At 37.9% G+C, this 20,622-nt stretch overlaps 1 protein-coding gene across 3 annotated transcripts in view; it reads right to left on the bottom strand.

Moving 5' to 3' along the window:
• The window catches only part of col27a1b (collagen, type XXVII, alpha 1b), an 81,667-nt gene that overhangs the window by 57,551 nt on the left and 3,494 nt on the right, over window positions 1-20,622 (bottom strand). For all 3 annotated transcript variants that reach the window (XM_028033936.1, XM_028033935.1, XM_028033937.1), the window contains exons 3-5: window positions 17,021-18,177; window positions 13,366-13,419; window positions 4,747-4,800 (exon numbers count right to left, since the gene is read on the bottom strand). In XM_028033936.1, coding sequence (XP_027889737.1) covers window positions 4,747-4,800; window positions 13,366-13,419; window positions 17,021-18,177 — 1,265 coding nt within the window. The remainder of the gene's footprint in view (window positions 1-4,746; window positions 4,801-13,365; window positions 13,420-17,020; window positions 18,178-20,622) is intronic.

Consider the following 20,622-nt stretch of genomic DNA (forward strand, 5'->3'; position numbering starts at 1 on the left):
GTTCATTTGTGTGTAATTTAACATCACTATAAACGCAGCTGTTCCACAAAGGCCTGAAAGGTTTGACAGAGAACAAACAGCATCGGATTTTAGACGATGCTTTTCAGATTGCATTTGTCTAAAATGCTGAAAACTGCCCACCCTTTTCCATTTACTTCACAGTTTTGCCCTATTTTGTGTTTATCTTACTCATAAATTTCAACAATCAAAGCTGAAATCGTAACAAAAAGCTGAAAAGCTTTGAATCGTATGCATACTTGTTTTCCTAGCGGGTATTCATCTCAAATATATTGTCTAAAATGTTTATGTCAGGAGAGATAAGTAAACCTTGTATCTAAAAATCCTGTGTAATTCAATCATTGTCAATGCAGTTGTTCAGTGAACTTTCACAATGCCTTGTAAACATTTGGAAGCCTTGAAATATTCAACATTTTGTGAAATTACGGTCCAACTTCAAAATATTTAATTAGGATTTTCTGAAACAGACCAACACAAAGTAGTAAAGAATTTTACTAAATTAAATTTTGCAAATAAGAAAACTGTGGCAAGTATTTGTATTTAGTGCACTTATTCTCTAATACCCTAAAACAAAATAAAGTGCAACTAAATTCCCTCAGATTAAAAAAAAAATAGTTAACTTGTGTGTAACTTTAGCTCTTATCTGTGGAGACCTGAGAAGTTTGTACGAGTGATCAAACATCATTTTGAAAACCAAAGACAGCACTTAGCAAGACAGGTATTCAGTTGTGATGAAATTTAAGGCAGGATTAGGTTATAAAATAATATTCCTAATGTTGTAAATCTTGCACAGCATTTTTTTAACTATCATCTGAAAATGGAAAGAGCATGGCTGTACTGCAAGGAAAGACTTTGCAAGAAAAGCATGCCGCTCAAGAGGCCCATGGTAAGCTTATAGTTTCAAAGCCATTCTACTTATAGCACCAGATAATTGAAAAATTACGCAGTCAAAAATATATCATAATTACATATGAAATCTGGGAGATAAAGTTCTTTTAACTCTTATGCGGTTTTGTTTGTGTGGGTCAGCTTTATAAATCCAGAGATCTGTGTTCAAGCAGACAGTCTGCAGTTTGAAATTTGTGTGCAAATAGGTCAGATTAAATCAAGTCGCTCAGCAAATATCCATGAACAAAAGAAAAGCACATTCTGTTTAAATAAGCCCGAAGAACCTGCTAATTATGATTTTTCAACTTGTAGAAATAATTTGAAAAGCAGAAATGTAATGGGTTTTTTTATTGATCACTCACCGAGTTAAACAGTGAGTGACATTGTCTAGAGGAACATTCTCTTTCTTATGGCAGACTAAAAATACCTTCTTGTTGACAGAAGTGCTCAGCTGGAGTGCAGGCTGTGTTGAGTTCATGCAAATTAGTGAGACAGAAAGAAAAAAAAACGCTAGTTTCTCCCAGAAAAGAAACGAATGACCTTTTGAGAAAGCAACAGAAAGCCAAGAAGGGTTCACCACAAAAATGCAAAGTGAGCAAAATCACAAACACTGGATGACTAAGACACAAAAACACAGAAACAGGCTCCTTTTGTTTATTTATTTACAATATCTGGTTTATCCTATTTAAGGTTCCTGCTGTGAAAATGTTTATCATTGTTAAAGTTATACCATATAACATTATATAACATAAATTTTATTTAAAAATATTTTGTTGAAAACACATTTAAAAAGTTTGATTTAACCATTTTTAAAAATGTACTTCACTGCCCTCATTTAAAAATATATTATTATTTTATTATTAATAATGAATAGTAATAATAAACTAATTCAAGTAAGTCAGGTGTTCCCCAAGAAAAGACTATAAAAATAAAAAACTCACCAAACCCATTCGTACATAAAGCCTAAACAGTGACCAAAATAAGCTAAAAGAAAGACTCAAGTTTATCTTTGCCACTTTACAAATATATAATGAGACAGATTATGAATGAGTCTTATCAAAACAAAGAGAAAGCATGCTAACATTAGCCTAGCGCTTCAGCAAATGGCTCCACAGGGAGTGAATACAAACTTGATGAAGCAATGCATGTTTCAGGTGATACATTTCTGTAGCTTTCTTAACCATTTTGTAGGTTCACACTAACACTGATCTGCAGGTCAATATCCTCCTCAGGATATTGAGAAGGTCATAAACGGACAGAGACGGCAGTGCCCACCACATTCTTGGTGAGTGAATAGGGTAATGCTGATGAAATGCAGTGTGTTATTTTAATTCAGTTTTAAGTTTCTTGCTCTTCTGGAATAAATAAAACATAATTTGATTAACTTTAATGAAGCACTACTTTGCAGGTATAGGCAACCCCTTTATCTTGAATGACTCAGATCAGTATTTCAGACAAAATACCCCTACTGGACAGCTGTAATCATCTAGCTTTTTGCACATCTTTATGAGAGGTGTTAGTGATTTTGATGTAACAATGCCATTATTGAACTCCCCGAACTTTAGTGAATCAAGAATAGGCAAGTCATTTGAAGTGCATTTTAAACCACAGTGTTCTCTCACCTCCTTGCATGCTTTCTGGCTTGAATATTACTGCTGCTCTAAATAAAAAAAGGAAGACTCCAACTGCACAGCATACAAGGTCAGTGTAGAGCATGGATTTCCTGAGAGAGTAAAATGTGGCAGGCAGACAAGCAGAGAACAACAAGAATCCAACAAGGAACAGAGAGAACTAAGGGGTATATAAAAGAGTTTGAGTGGCTGTCGAGGAGTACCGAGCGGTGCCAAGTTGAATTAGGAACAAGATGAGGTAATGATGACCTCCAAGGACAAAAGCAGCTAACAGAGAAGCCAAACTTAGGAGAAGATACAAGAATATTATCAAAATGCATGAAATCCATTCAAAATATCCCTAAACAGAACAATAACCAGTTTAACATGACAATAGAACCTTAAAAGAAGAAACAACACCGGTGCAACTGTAATTTGCTGCCGGCTTGGAACCACAACATTCTGTGTTTTTAGATGTTTACGCACAATAAACTTTTGCTACACCTTTGGGCACTAAATGTTCTGTTTTAAATGTTTTGAAATGCAAGAACACAACTCAAAATGGAAGTAATTTTCAGCTCAACAAATGAAGGACAAATTGAATTAGCCTTGTTTATGACTAAAACTATTAGAACTAATCTAAACATTAAGCGTCTTAATTTTTGCATTGGTACAGGCAGAATGTAAAAATGCCATGGCTCTCAAAATTAAATTTACAAGTTTTTGGGATCTAAAAAAATTAGGTCATGATAAATAATTTCCACACTTTTTCTACAATTAATGAAACATTTACTATCTTATATTGATCATTCTGGAAAACCCATTATTTTTCATACACTTACATGATAAAAACTACTAAAACCTCTCTGAAAGATTTGAGTCAAAACTACGTGGTATTTGGAATTGTTCATAATTTAATCCACTTTAACAATAAATAAAGTTTATTTGAAGAAAGGTGACTTCCACAGCATAATGCTACCAATACCCTGTTTAATTTTCTGTGGTGATCTTTTTAGTGATGCAGACTGTTGTTTCTATGTAACCACACTGTTTGGGATTATGGCCCAAGACATCCAGGTTGGTTCCTTTGGACCATAACCAATTGTGAAAGATTTTAACAAATAAATTATGTTTTCATTTAAGAGGTCTTTCTTGTACTGTGACCGTACTTCTTCATTCAGACTAAAGGAGAATACAGCAGGTTGTTGCCATATTGCAATTATAAAGATAGTCTGGAAAATCAAACAGCTGAGCTAAACAAGACAGGATGTTTTAATTAAATGAGATTAAATAGACAAAATATCAGTATAAGGGTGTGCACACCTATATGCAAGGAAATTACAGCTTTTTTGCTTTTTACATTTTTCCCTCTGACATATTTGATTGTTTTATTTCTGGCAACATTTTCACATTAAAGTCTCAAAAAGTTGTGTACACTTTAGACAGTGATTTAGCTATAAAATCCAGACCAGTTTTTTAATTGATCATGTAAATCAAAAGCTGATCATTCTATAAGTTATAAATATCTCATGATTCAACAATGATATAAACAATCTGATCTGTCTCAGTTCTGACTGTATAGTTCAGAATAAAGGTTTCAGGTTGGTAAGATATTCAACAAACAGCACAAACGTGCAGCAATTTTACTCTTCCTAAGAGCTGACTAATTTTCTCATACAGTTCTGAGTCAGATTTTGCATGGCATGAATATATTGACAGATGTACAACACATTTACTGGACACAGATCAAGAGACATTCACATAAGGGTATTTACAAAAACAGGCTAGCAATAGACTAAAACAACTGCTTAACTAAAACAATCCTGAAAAACCCCTGATGTAATCTTTTTAGAGCGTCATTGTGGTTCTTTGCATGAAAAACAAGGAAATGCTTACTGTCAGAAAAAAATTATCATCAGTTCCAGTTTTTTTTTCTTTTTTTTTTTGATGAGAGGAAGAACAAAAAAAATCCCCACTATTATCCTGTCATTTATAACTATAATTGCATACAGACCACAAGACTGCTTTCATTAGAAGCCATATTTTTAAAGGAATGACAGACTTAAGAACAATTTAAAGTTGGATTGTGGAAACTGAAACCAAACTGCAATCAGCTTCATCTTCAACTTGGAAAGAAAAAACCTAAGCAAGAGTAATCTGGATCACATTAATGTAGTGCGTGTTGCAAAATGTTGTGTTAACGTAATCGGAGACACTTTTATGTCCTTACCTTCACTCCTTGTGGTCCGGGACGACCAGGGTTTCCATGAGAACCAGGAGGGCCCTGCAAACAAAGAAAAGCATGAGTTTGGAGGACACATGGTGATGATGATCATGTGGATGATTTGGAAGACTCTCGGTCAAAGAAGGAGTTAATGCTACATGCTACATGTGTGTTATTGTCATTCCACTGTAACCTGGGAGGTCCTTCTGGTTTGAGTAAAGGTGCCTACTGTGTGTGTTGCAGGTAAAGTTATTGCATGTGGATTATCTTCATCCTAATTCTTTAACAAATCATAACCACTCTATCTACATATTTTACCAGGAATCTGAAATGTTAGCATCATGCACAGAAGAAAAGAGGGCTTTTTATTTTATTTTATTTTATTTTTGCTGGTGGTTTGAGAAGATCACAATTGCAGGCAGTGACAAAGTGGAAATATTTGAGAAATCAAAGTTTCAACATCAATCCAAGAGTTTTCCTTTCAACCGGGTGCTTGTGTGAAGCGCGAATGAAATGTTGAGCATGGAAAAATCCTCTCAGGCAAAAACGAAAAAGCCCGAAACATGTTCAGATGGCTTGGAAAAGTGAGCTACTGTATCTTCTGTCAGTTTTTCATCTTGGTCAGAATTTCCACGGGTTGCAAGCAAAGGCATTTTTCCCCCCACTAAGCCGGAGGTGGGAGTCATCGGATAGAATTACTGTGAGCGCAGCAGACTAGGGAGGAGAGGTGTAAGTATACAGCTGGGTGGATTCAGACACCGTCTGTCTGTTATCACGCTGTGGAAAGGAGTCAAACAGCCGAGGCAGTTCCTCTTCCCCCGAGCTGGCCAAGCCTCTTTCCTCCCCAGCGCTGGCTGCTGGACATATGGAGACACTTAACAGAAGCTCATCTATAGATTTCCTCCACTCTCTCCTCTATTCAGACCATTCCCCCTTTCACTTGCAATATTAAAACGTATGGAAGTCATTACCTCAAAATAGAGAGCAAAAGGAAGAGGGGAAGGAGAGAAATAAGGAGGCTGGGACAGAGTGTTACAAATTGCATTCTTGCCGTACATAAGATAAGGAGGCAGAGTGCTGATGAGAGGCTGGGCGGGTGGCATCCCAGTGGGGACAGGAATATTGGTGAGAACGAGTTTCTCGGTCCATCCATCTTCAGGTAGGTGAGAGGAGGAATGGAGTGCTTTGAATAACTACTGGATGAGCTCCTGACAAGGAACCATTAGGTGGGAACCAGCAGCTAAACACAAGCAGATTAACGCTGACAAGACACAGAAACACACATGCACCTTTACACCTAAGGCTTGCAGATGGAGGGGCATCTGTGTGCAGGGTTTGCAACGAGAGTTGATGGCTTTTGCAAGTGTGCCACTGTTTTTTATTGCCCAGAAAGCCAGAAAAACACCAGTTGAAATCTTTGGACACAATGACTGGGAATACTGCATCATTTGCATAACAATTATGCAATTGGGGGGTTTTATATATAAAAAAAAGGTTGCATTTGTTTTATTTCAAAGTAAGTCATTTAAAGCCAAACACAGTGACTTGCAAAAGTAATTTTTCTCACTCTATCAAAGCCAAACTTTGTTCTTTTTATTGGGATTTTAAGTAAAACATCAACAAAAATAGCACAAAATTGTAAAATAAAACAAAAATAAAAGTCAGTTTGAAAAGTGTGAAAAGCATCCATTTGCATTCAGTTCAATTTTACAGGTACTATGCAAAAAAAAGGAAGCTGGGGGGAAATCATCCAATAATTCAGACAGATTCAATGACATATATTTCAATTTGATCCTATTTTTTAACCATGCAGTGAAGTTCAGTACTCAGTATTCAGCCACCTTTTACAACGATACACAAACGTCACCTCCTCACTAAATAGAGTTCATCTGTGTATACTATAATCTCAGTACACATACACTGGTTATGTAAAAGATCCCAGAAGTTTGGCAGACAGGGCAGGAAAAAAAAGTTGTAGAGAAAAATAAGACAGAGTTGGGTTGGAAAAAAAATATGCCAAGCTTTACACATTTTGTTCACCATGTCCAAACCATCTTCCTAAAATGGAAAGAGCAAAGCTACCAACACACGGCCATTTACCTAAACTGAAAGCCTGGCAAGGAGGACATTAGAGAAGCAGTCAAGAGGTTCATGGTAATTCTGGAGGAGCGACAGAGATCCACAAAATATTATGTATGGTACTATTGGTGCACTCCATAAATCTGGACTTTCAGGAAGAGTGAAAAAAAAATCACCCATTTTCAGTTGGAAAAGCTGCTAAGGTAGAACACTGACACTGTGTCTAAACCTTAACACACCATCTCCATCGGGATGCATGGTGATGATGGCATTATGCTTTGGGGATTCCTTTCTCAGCAGAGACAGAGAAGCCAGTCAAAGCTAATGGGAAGATGGACAAAGCTAAATAACATTCATCCTGTTAGAGGTTGCAACTTGGAACTAGAGTGGATGGTTATGTTGCTGCAGTACAGTCAGCCCTACAACAGAATGGTTTAAATCAGATCAAGTCAATTAGCTAGAATTGACTCAGTTGGTAACAGTGTTGCCTCAGAGCTAGAAAGGCTCTGGGTTCAAATCCCTGTCTTTATGCATGGTGTTTGCATGTTCTCCCTGGTCATGAGTGGGTTCTTTCCAGGTAGTCTGATTTCCTCCTGCAGTCCAAAACCATGACTTGTAAGTTGATTGCAATCTTTCTCTATTGCATTTGGGAGAAAGAGTGTGTGTGTATGGTTGTTTGTATTGTGTGTCTCTGTGTTGCCCTGTGATGGACTGGCGACCCCACCTCTTGCCCGATAACCGCTGGAGATAAGCACCAGCTCCCCTGCCACCCTTAGAGAATAGGTGATTATAGAAGATGAATGTATGGACGGGAGGAAAACCAAAGTGCAGAGTTCAATCCATTCTCACGATGTACAAATCTGGGGCAAGTGCAGCAAAAGATGGTCCTATTCTAACGTCTGCATGCCACACTTAAGAATTGTATTTGTTAAAGTTTTGAAACAGTATAATTTTTCACTTCTCAATTTTGCTTTCCTTTGTATTGGGATTCCCAATGAAATGTAACAAATTTTGTAGTTGTAATATAAAAGATTGCCAAACAAGGTCAAGTTGTATAAAGATTTTTTGAGGAGCTGATCACCTCCTCTGATTCAATGATCAGGTTTTCAGTGAAATCTTGGCTCCATGTCAACATTGTTTTGATGATAGTGCTCATTTGTGTTTGCGTAGTTAAACTAATAAATGTGTTGTCTTTTCATTTAACAACTGATAATCTGACTTGCTTGCTCACCTTTTCCTCACTGCAATAATTTTCATGAACAATAACATTAATGCTTTCATTTCATAAATTCTTTTAACCAAACATCTGCTTCTAAATGTGTACTAAATCTTCCCCTCTGGACCAACAGTAATGTCTGCTAGCCAGATGCACCACATGTTGGTACCACTAAACATCTCTTAAGTTTATGTCACAGAGAATTTATGTTTAGAATATCAATGGAATATTGAGCAAATTAAAAACATTGAAATCTACAGATTGGCACATGCTACTTTTGCATGACTAATCAATGGCATGAATTGCTTATCGTAATACCTGAATGTTTTGTAAGCCTCTAAAATTTAATTTCAGCTCTAAATGTGCTCCTAGTTAGCTAAAGCTTAAGCATCAATGGAAAATATCCCAGTCAATAATGATGACAGAGCTCTCTAAGGAACTGTGAAAGCATGCAAACACATGACTTTCATTTATCAGTTCAACTTTTTTCACCAGTCAAACAGTGGCAGAACAGTGCTGCCAAAACTCTAATCTCTATAGACTGTATTTTATGTTATGTAGTGTCAATCATTCTCAAGACATTTATGCAAATGGACCCAGCTTTGCACAAACTCTGCATCACATACCGACTGCACGCTTGCAGGTCAGCTTCCCTTCACAAAGCCTCGTTTGATCCACTCTCAAGCATTCCCTAGAGGGCCGGCTAAACTTTGGCTCTCGGTAGGCTTATAGCCGGCTGCGGAACGTGGATGTTTTCATGAGTTAGAGCCGCTGCAAGGTGGAAGCAGTGGTGAGACCGTCTGACCAGTCAGACATGACACCCTGCTGTCTGAAAGGTAACACTCCTAACAGCACTGTGTGATTCCAGCTGCTTTAGCTTTTATGATGAGTAAGAATGCCTGCAGCTTTCAGGACATGCTGGACATTTTTATTCATAGTTTGCCAATATTTTGGAGTTGCTTAGATTGTGCCTCCCTGCAATCTGTTCAATATCCAGCCTAGAAAGAAGAGCTGGAATGAGGTCATGGTCTGCTGCAGATTGGAATTTCTCTTTGAACATCAGAGATTCCTGATGAGGATAAAATTCATCACAAACATCCCAACCTTCTTGGAGCATCTAAACTTTATAAATGCTAGAAGGATCGTGGGTACTGTGAAGTGTTTTAGTTTAAATGTATATATCTTCAAATGGAATAACTGGGATTTCAGAAACTATGTCACCATACAAGAATAAAATTTGATGAGAGCACCAACGCTCTATAATTCCTCTTTACTTACTGCCCCACTTAAAGAACATGTCAATGCTGTAAAAGGTGTAAATGCATCCATTAATTCTTAATCAGGGATCATTTTGTGCTTCCATGCAACATGTTCTTTAAACATATCTTAAAATAAAACTGTTTTACTCCAGTTTTGATTCAAAATGTTTGCAAAGATTCAGCTGAATAAACCACAACATGTCTGCAGCAATGTTAATTTTAACAGAAATTTCCCCATAATGCACAGACACAGCACGTCTGGTGAAAATTATCACAGCATATCGGCACAAAAAGCTCACACCAACTCCCAACTGTGGTGGCAAAAGGGTGATGATTTGAAATTTTATTTTGTAGCCACTGGACCTTGGCAGCTTTCAGTCAGTTAACTGACCATAAACTGTGTATGCAAAAGTATTACAGAGTAAATATTGAAAGTAGATTAAACGTGAGTTAAAACCGCTGGAAAACAAGTTAATGCTTTGCTAGAAACTGATGACTTCAGGTCACAGCTAATGGTGCTATTGAATTATGATGTGTATGATGGGAAAGAGTGAGTTTTTTCATCACTGGACGAAGCCTGGGCTTCAACTTGCATTTCTGTGTGAATCAAATCTTACTCGGTAAACAGGCTTACATGTTTGCCCTCCTATAATTTATTTGAGGCATTTTTTAAATACATTTTTCTCTTCAAACATTTGTCTATTTATTCTTTTTTAACAAATTGTTACAAATAAGAGAAAATGAAGGAGCCTTGATGTCCATTTAATAAGTATAAACTCTAAAAATAGAATCAGGAAACTCCTTATACCAGAATCCACTTGTGAGTTTCTGTGGATTATGTTGTGGAGCTGTTGAGCATTTCCCCCTAATCATCCGAATCATTTAGGATATTTCACAAAGTCAAAAAAAAAAAAAGGAAACTTAAATACCCTTCGATTCTGTGCCGGCATGACTGGTTGGATTTCAAAAGTTTGATGATGAATGAGCTCTATAGATTTTACTGCACAGGACGACTGAGCTCCAGACAGGGGTTTAAAGGCCTTAAATAAGATGGGGACAAAGCTTTCTTTCTTCCGTGTTTAAAGAGATTGGGTTCCCTGGACCCACCCCGGAGGCCCCACGGCTCGGCTACAGTAGGTAGCACACAGACAAATCCCAGCAGTGCAAGGTCTCCAACAGAAGGTCTGCTAACAGGCATCCTACCATTGAAATACGAAACTTCACCTTTGCTTGATTTAATTCAACAGACGAGTGCTGCCTTAGCATGCAGCATCAACATAAAAACACATTGGTAACCGTTTCTACCGGGATTTTTTAACTTGTTTGAAAGCCTCAGCTCAATGTAAGACTCGGATTAAAGGTAGTAAAGCATTCAGCTTCTGAAACAAACATCCAGAAAACTGCAAAATAACTGAAACACTGAGTACCTTTAACTCAATGCGAAAAACCCACCTGCCTATTTGACATGCATTGATGATTCTGATTATGGCATTTGACAAAATGTTATATCTACTTCTTGTTTCACAATTGGTGACTATTTGATGTTTTTTATCAATCAATCATTCATTTGTGTAGCACATTTCAGCAACATGGCAGTTCAAAGTGATTCACATCATGAAAGCATAAAAAACATCATAAACATATCATATATTCAACAGCTGTGAAAACCAGTAACAGACCTTACATCTTGTCAAGTGTCATCATTAAAATCATCAATACACACAAAGTTCTTTTTGCTTAAAGCACTTTGAACTGCCTTGTTTCTGTTATACAAATAAACTTTAATTTTAATTTAAAGGAAAGGTTGCAGACCCAATGCATGAGAAGGGTCCCTCCATTATAACATATTGCCTGCATTATAATATAATTCTAACAATCATTATTTTTGCTGGTTCTGAAAATGCAAATGCACACTGGTAGCAACATCAGTTTTTTTCCCCCATTCACGCTACCCTCCATGTTGCACATTCAATCCTTTTTATATACAGACAGTCCACAGATCTGTAGATTGTGGTTGTTTGCGCTTCAAATTTACAAATTGACCTTGGCAGCAGTGAAGCGCAGCCTGAACAAACCCAGAGCCAAAGCAAACGAAAGCCTGGCTAAGTAATTCTCCACATTTCAAAGAGCCTTCTGCATGTTCAGTGTGATCAAAAGCAGAGTACTAAAAAGTTTTCTATGTCAGTACTCAACTAATGGGTGTCACTTTGCTTTGATGAAAGCATCACAGGAATTAGAGAATGCAGCAAATATTAAAGGAGAACTAAGAAGGGAAAATGGAAAGGAGAGTAATTGTCTGAAGGTATAATGCCATTCAAAAAACAAAAAATTAACTTTTCTCACATTTTGTCAGGTTGCAACTACAAATTTTATTGTATTTAATGGAGATTTTATCTCACACACCAACAACAAAAAGCACATAATTGTGAAGTAAGAAGCAATATTTAACCCATTTTACTCGAGTACGTCTAAATAAAAGGCATTGCAACTGTGTAAACGGAGATCATCAGTGTGTATTTTTATCGCATTATAAACATTATAAACACAAATGTCCCGTGAAGCCCTCAGAGTATTGTTAGGGAGCATGAGTGAACAAACATGAAGACTGGGGAATATAGCAGAAAGGTAAGGGAGAAAGTTGTGGAGAGGTTTAATGCAATGTCAGGTTTTAAACAAACCTTCCAAACAAACTTGACATTATCCATGAAAACTGGAAGGATAACCAACAAAAAGAGGAATAATCACAGAGACTCAGTGTAAATTTGGAGGAGCTAAAGATTCATAGTTCAGGTGTTGTGAGGGTCCATGTACACTCAAGAAAGAGATCATATTACAGCAGTTTTAGCTTCTTTCCGACAGCAGCCTCTTGTTCTACGCTATTTGTTTCATGAAGAGGTTCAGGACACTTGGCTATTGATTGCTTCCTGGAGGCATGGACTCTGTTCAAGTGAGTCGTGATGTTATAATGTGCCGATTCGACGCTATGAAGCTTTACGGAAATTGCCTGCATGTAAACAACCATCCTCCACCGCAAAGAGAGAAATGCCGAGCTGAACAAGGTGGCTGTTGATGTTGATTCAATATTTGGAAGCATGGCCAACACGGACTGAACGGTTTCGTTCACCTTCTCTGCTGCCAATGCTAAAACTACAGGCAGACTACAATTTTAAAACAATGCAGAAAATCAATATCACCATCCACAATTTCTCCTTTTCGCTGATTGGCTTGGTTGAAATTCTACCAAAATAATCCAAGGAAACAGGAGAAACCCAGACTGTCTGTAACGCCAGATTTTAATCAAGCGGAATTGCACAGGATGGCAGTGCCCAGGCTAATGGTTGCCCATTAAATGTAAAATTAACTTGTCTATTTATCCCTCCACAATCAAGCACCTTCCTAAAAACTAACTTCTTAGTCTTTCTCTAAGTCCCTTGAATTGAGTTAAATTTGTAGTATCTGACAGCAGGACAACTATTAACTGTGACCCCCACAAATCTGACCTTTATGGAAGAGTGGAACAAAGAAAGACATTTTTAAAAGATGTCATTAGAGTTATGTTTATATAAAGTTTACCACAACTTTGACCAGATGACAATAAAGGCTGAATATCATAAGTCAGAAAACTACACTCCCCATCCTCATGAATATGTTCAGAAAGTGGCTATACGGAAATGCTTTTCTTCAGCAGTAACAGAAAAGACTGATTGGAAGAAGGATAGAGCTAAATTAATGTTAATTCTGATGGAAAACCTATTAGAAGCTGCAAAAGACAAGTAGGTATTATTACAGAAAAAGACTGTTCTGAAAATAATTGACTCAGAAAGGCTGAATACAAAACTATGTCACAGTTTTCAGGTGTTTATTGTAAAATAATGAAAAAGAAAAGCTAAGCTTAAAGTTTTATTCTTTTCATTTCACTTGACAATTATGTGCTAACTGTGTTGCTCCATCACATAAAATCACAAAGAATTACACTGAGTTATGTGCTTAAACCCTGACGTGTGACAAAGTTCAAGGGGTGTAAGACACTCAACATGAAAAACTTGTCACCTATGCATGTGATTCACTTACCCTGGGGCCCCTTTTCCCTGGGATTCCTGGCAATCCTGGAAATCCTTGGGGACCCTTAAAGGAAAAGATTTAAAAATAATCAAGAGTCAAAATGAATCAGGGCCATAATACAAAAGACAAAATTAAAGATACAGCCTTTAGTCATGTCAGGAGAGAAATATAAAAAGAAGGCCCGAACTCTTTGAGTGACATTCACTCAGTAAAATACATTTTTTCCACTTTATCACATGTTTGGTGAAGTTAGATAAGTGTTATTTGCAGTCACGGTGTTGTTCCATCTGTGAGGATTTCCTATTAAACGATGATACAGGCCCTCATTCAACCAACATTATTTCAACACTGCATAGACTGTAAGTCTGAGTCATTGTGCTGGCTGGGAGGTCGCTGCTGGTTCCAGCCACAACCAATCACATTAATTACAAGCATCAGCTAGCTTTAAAACAATTTCACACATGGATTAACAAAGCTCTGAAAGGTCACATTTAATGAGGGGTCAAGTCTGTGGAACCTGATTTTGTTTGATATCTTGGGATTTTAAGTTACTTTCTCACAGCTGAAGCAGTTAAACGAAAAAGAGAGGAGCAGGCCCAAGAACAACTTGTTGGCCTATTCTGGGTTTATGTAATAATTCCAAACACACTGAAGACTTTTACATCTCTTGGAAAGAAACCCATGTTTGATTATAATTAACCAGCAAATAGTCTAACAAGCCAAAAAGCTTTTTAGCAAACTTTAGATCCTGTTGATTGCAGCCATCAGGTGATCCACACGTGATAAAGCAGTTTAAGCCTCAGTCACTAATCAGGCCAGAGCCAAGTCACGGCTTCAGCCAATTTCCTAAGAACTTGTCCAAACCTTTACATTTTGTATCCGCAAGCATTTACAGTATATGAAGTTTGTAAGTGCCTGAGTAGGTGACCTTTTATCTTGCAAAAAAAAACGTTGACAATTCAGATGTGAACTCCACTCCATCTTTGGAGGTCAACTGGGATGAACTTGTTGTCTGCAGATCAATTAGATAGTCAACAATGGTCGGTGGGGTTACTATAGATTGCACATGACTTTGCACATTGTTGACAATGCAAGATAAATTAATACCTCAAACTTCACTGCAAAGTTGATGGTGTCATTTGAAGGGCAGGATTTAGGTTTTCTAGCAGAACATCGCCCAAGGTTTTGCCACCTCCAGCTTGCCGTACTTCTGTACGTACTTCTCAAATGAGCAAGCAAGACAAACTCAGAAAGGCACACGATTTGAAAGAAAGACAGAATTATTAGATGATGTCTTTTATTTCATTGCTCATTGTTCCTGTTCTGATTCTCATGTAACTATTGGAACCAGTTTTGATGATGGATACAATCAGTAGGGGATCTTTCACTTACTCCATTAACAGCAAACTTTGATGCACGCTGCATGCACTATTTTCTGCTGCAACTTCAACTTTGCAGGCTGTTGGAGCTGAAATCACTCTTCAATTGCATCTGACAGCATAATCCAGCCTTCACTGAGACGTGGCTGAACAAGATCTTGCCAGTCGGTGTAGTACACGGAAGACTGATCAGTTCCAGTCTTCAAGTGGCCTGGCAGTTCCACATGTGTCTCCTCTCCAAGACAGCTAATTCCAATGGTCCAACTACCTCTTTAAAATTTTATAGTTCTGCAGAGGTCTGCTAATGCACCCTCATTTGATTCAGATGTTGACCCAGGGAAAGAATGAAAACATGCAGGATACCAGTCCTTGAGGACTGATGTTGGACACATCTGGATAGTGATTTTTCTCCTTTTTAGGATTGGTTAAGACGTTTGGTTAGGACTTTCCAAAAGTCCTAACCAGACTGCCAAAAAGTCTCATGATACGAAAGTGTCATAGTATGCTTGACAAAATGAAGTCTGTTTTGCAAAGCATGTTCAATGTATCTCAGACAATAACACCACCTTACCATTGAACATAGCATAATCAAAAATATTATATGGAGAAGGCAAACCTTGACTGGATGAGTCTACAATAAATTCTCCCGCAGTTACTTTGTTTGTTATAGCAACAGATTTGTGTTGTTGTTTTTTCTTATAAATTTCTTGAAATGGAAGTGAACAACAAGGGGCGGAGCTGTAATAAATTCATGAATGCCCCCGACACCTTACCTGAAAAAGACGGATATTCGCTTGTTGCTAACTTTGTCTGATCTGTTGGTGCCATTAGCATGAATTATTTTTTTTCAAATTGCTTTATTTTAGGTTTGCTAAGTGTTTTTTTCTGGTCTTGACCTCTGCAATAAAAAAATAATGAAAACCAATAGTATTTTGATAATTAATCCACTGGATTTAAGCATAGATTTCTTTAATGGAGAGAATCCTGCTCCCACTAAGTCCTACCTGAGCCTAATAGCTTCTCTGCTTTAATATTGACCACAAGTCTGCTTTGAATGCCCTCCAGAGGAGGGAAATGTGATGGTGAGGACACCATAGTCAACATGCTCAGTAAAATCTGATTTGGGATTTCACCTGGGAACAATCTTTTAGATTCTGACCCAGAGAAGAAACATTTAGCTATATCTGTCTCTCAGAGAGATTTATAAAATATCTTTTACCTCTTTTACCATTCTCCTGTGTGTCCATAGTCGATTAAAAAACTTTTAAATCACTGCTCAGTCAATGATGGACATGCTTAGATGAGGAGCTTTCTTATACATGGTGGGCAACACATGTTCTTTACTGAAAAGACATGTTCAGTTGTCTTCTCAAACTTGCAGTGTCGCTAAAAGAAATGTATTGCATTCCCCAACAAAACATGTAGTTGTGAATTAGTAATTAAAAGTTTCAAGAAACTTTGGTTAATTTAAGCAAATACATTTAGCTATGTTTATTTTAAATTTTCAAAGATGTTAACTGTGGCACCTATAATTGCCACATTATAGGTGCAATATTTCAAACATGAAAATTTTTACTTTTATTCTAAAATTCACAGGGTGAGATTGTGCTTTTATGGCATGATGAGTTTATTTTAAGGCTTTTTACATGTTTTTCAGAAGTGCCAGAGGAGGAAAGTTTATGCCCTCAACACAACACAACATAAAGTTTTAATAGTTGAATGTGTAGTAGTGTTTTATCCCTTAAATTGTTTTAACCCATTTCAGAAGTTGGAGTAAGAACACATCACCTCGGAGAAATCTTACACCTCACTGCACACCCCCACTAAATAAGCTTCAAAGTGCTATCATTGCACAGCTGTTGAAAGGAATGATCACCCAAAATGAGCACCAAAGTGGTGTGAACTGAGAGCATCTACGACCTCACACATGCATGACTGGCAGCTTGGAAAATAAACAAGGATTGAGGCAAGTGGAAAACTCTCTACCATTAGCATTAGCCACACTGTCAAGATCACTTGACCACAAAGTTTAGTGATTTTATAATCTAAGCCTGTACCTGTTTCAGATACAGGCAATGAATGAACAAAAAGAAATCAACACTACAACAATGAAACAATAAACTGCTCTTTTTATCCATGAGTGTGATCCTGAAAAGTTCAAAACAAAATTCTGGATTTACTACAGTTCTAACACCTTGTTTCATTTCTTCCAGCAAGACTACATCACACCAGACGCCTGCACATCAATTCAGAGATTTCTGATACACATTTGTTTGACCACTCACCGGTGGTCCTGGTTCTCCTTTTAGCCCAGGTGGTCCGGCTAGCAGTGAGAACTGGGTCGGCTCCAGGTCAAATGTCTGAAAGCCATCTGTTGCAACTGGAGTCACCGCAGGGAGTGCGGTTGGTTTGAAATTGTTGGTCACTTCTGGCTCAGGTTTCCTTGGAGCTTCTGTGGTCAGTTCCTTTTCAAGGGGAACGTACGCCTGTGTGGAAAAGGCCGTGGTCCTGAGATATGATGATGGTCTGACGGAGACAGGCAGAAGTAAACTTTTCCCAGAAGCTCCTGAAGACTCACTATCCCTCTGATTTGCGTTTTTGACAAAGTGTTTCTGATCTAGTGGATTTATGATCCGAAGAGATGCAGTAACAGTCGGAGATGAAAATTTGGGAAGGTTTTCCAATCCAACATTAGCTGGTGGAGAAATGGACACAACAGCATATTCTGTAGCTAAAGATCTCTCTGTCAGTGATGATGAAGTTGTATGAGTTGAAGTAATATCCGGGTCTGAAAATAGAGGTAGCATGGGTGGAAAAACGGGCCGATATGTGTCAGCTTCTCTGCAGTGTTTCTTAATGTGATCACAATAGTTATGAGCTGCCTCAGCCGAGGGATAAATGTCAAATTGACAGATTGCACCTTCAAATGGCACTGAGTTGTGGCTCATTTTGCCCAGCAGGAAGGAGCCCTCTGGATCCAGGCTCTGGTCTTTTTTCGAGGACAAATGTCCATGTAAGCTCTTCTCACCACAGGATGTGTGCAAAAATACCTGACGGTCTCGTACAGCCACAGCAAAATTATGCCACCGTCCATCGTAGACGTTATAGTCAAAACTCACAGAGTTCTTGTGCCCCACGTGTACAAAAACATTCCCCGGTGTGAACTGCACTCCGAGTTGAACTTTCTTTCTCTTAGACAGAACAGAGAAAAGGAAGGCGCTGTTGAAGCGATGAGCAGAGAGGCTGATGATCAGGGAGAGGCTGCTGGTGTTATAGCTAGCAGGGATGATGGTGCGGAGCGGCACCTGGAGGCGGGCCCTCGGAGTGAGGATGAAGCCGGACTTAACGGGGATGACACCAACAGGAATGGAGCGAGTCCCTGTTGGCGGTGGCACACCTGGCCTTCGCCCAAACAGCTCCAGCTGCTGCAAGATATCCACATCTGTAATAAAAACAGGAGAGACGTCATTGTGTTTTGGGTGGGATTTGAAAAATGTACTGCTGTTATTTTTTAATTCCCAGTTTCATCTCTTTGATGGAGGTACAACCTAGATACGTACAAAATGACTCCATATACTGCATTGCAATGTGGGAGACGTTCAAAGAAAAAAAGTGAGTGAAACTCTTCAATCAGTCTTCCACTCCAGTGATCTGCATTAAAGCATAAACTGAACAAAATTTAAAAAGCAGGAACTGAAGTGATATTTAATATGTCGTGAAGCAATACTGGGAATTTACCGTTTTAAAGCCAGACTAATTGAAAACCCGAAGCAAAAAAACTGCATTAAAGTCTTCGCATATAGGGTCATATGTCATTTGCTTTAGGGGGTTGCTGGATATTATGTAATCCTTACATCAAGACTTAATTAGGACAATCTCAGCAAACAGAAGCTGAACAGTTCCCCAGAGGGGATGGTTGTGGGAATGTAAGGTGCACAGCTAGAAATGATATCTGGTAATGTCTGCTGATTAAAGATGATTCCTCTGACGGGAGCTTGTGCTCAGAAACATACTGCAGTGCTTGCCGCAGGTTTTAATTGCTACTTGCATCTCATGGGAGGAAAATGTGAGTAATGTTCACACCTTGCTGTGCTGTTTGCATGGTGCATTGCTCCAAATTGGATTCACACCTTTGAGGAAGAGCTTAATTAAACCCACATTTCAGTTTAAAAGGAGGCAGACCTTGTTTTTGCTGCATTCCAGATAGTATGTCTGTTCTTAAAGCAACTACATCCTGTAGCATGGACAAGAAAACTGTAGTATGAAAGAATATAGAGTTCCAATCAGAAGTTCAGTTACACCATGCAGTCACTATGGGCAGAAATTCTTTTAACACGTTTCCGAACTTGAACATTAAATGAATATACAGTACAACATCGGCTTCAGTGATATATTTTTACAGAACTGGGTGCACAACTTTGAATTTACTGTGAATTTCCTCTATTCCATATGCAGTCTCAAATATACACCTCTGCTAAAAGACAATGTGCTTTCAGGGTTAACACCTGTGCATTCTTGTACCTATCTCTACCTTTTTGGACGGATAAAGTTGTTTGTATTGTTATTATTCCACCCTAGAAAAAAATGATTCAAATAAATAATTCAAATATCAAAACTAACTTTGATGATAGGAAGCATCAGGCCAGAACAATTTGTGGTTTCTCAAATTGCTTTTCAGTCCTCATGAATTATAAAAACAGAAAACAGATTTTAGCCCACTGTCTAAAAACAAACAATGTGAGTTTAAAACTGATCTTTGTGGCTTTAAAACTCATTAGGACATTTTCCATTACCGACTCGTCACTTTTTCTTAGGTCACACTTGCAGTCATTTGTATTATAAAAGGTTTAAACATACAAGAGAAAATGGGAGGGGAGATTTTTTTAACCACTGCACAACCTAAAACAACTTATTGTGTTTTTGGGTCCTACGTATACACTGGATGTTAACATAAAAACCTACGTCATACATTTGTTTTCTGAATAACTAGCAGACAGATGGTAGCTAGATTGAATTAAACTGCTGAATAATAAATTCCAGCTCAGCATTAGAAAAATAAGAATAGACACACATCCTGTTAGGAGAAGGGAAACCCTGCTCAGTTTGCAGAGGCAGCGGGAGATCAGCCAGACTTGAAAACTCAGGCATAGAGAAAAAAAAAACTTATAAAAAAATCCCTGACATCCCACAAAAAGACCATGTACAGTCAATTTCTAATACAGCACCGATTTGAATTGTTAATAAGGCATGAAAAAGCAAAATTGCTCTTTGATTGTGTGTTGTGTTTTCTCAGGGTTTTCTGCACATCATGTTTTAATCTGAGTGGGTAGGCGGGCTGCCTGCGGCTCTTGGTGACCTCCTGATGAGCAGAACAAAAATAACAAAATATTAAGCGAATAAAAATTTTATGCAAAGACAAGTTTGGCAAGAAAGTAACTGAATCAGAAAGCAAAACTTATACAGAAGAAGAGCCACTGAGTAAATCTATTCCCCTGTACTCAGTGCAGTTTCTCCCTGCATGTACGAAAGGAAAATAAAATAAATAGTTCCTTTAGAGGGCTGCACAGTGGAACAGCTGGAAACATTGTTGCTTTGCAGCAAGAAGTTTGAATCCTGCCCTGGGGTCTCAGTGACAGGAGTTTGCATGTGCAGAAATGATCAGAGGGACTATATATTTCTTATGGTCTTCGAACACCAGGGTTACAAGCCTACACCTGTTACTGTAGTAACCCAATCTTGATTAAGTGAAAGAATATGGATGAATGAAAAGAAAACTATCAAGTAATAAAGTAACTGTTCTCCATGTTTAAATGTTATTTTCTTTTTAAATTTAATAATAAAGTGCCAAGTTTTGAATTCTTTTAATGAGATGGTAGAGGAAATTACA

The sequence above is a fragment of the Xiphophorus couchianus genome, chromosome 12 (assembly GCF_001444195.1).
Source record: "Xiphophorus couchianus chromosome 12, X_couchianus-1.0, whole genome shotgun sequence".
Taxonomy (NCBI): Eukaryota; Metazoa; Chordata; class Actinopteri; order Cyprinodontiformes; family Poeciliidae; genus Xiphophorus; species Xiphophorus couchianus.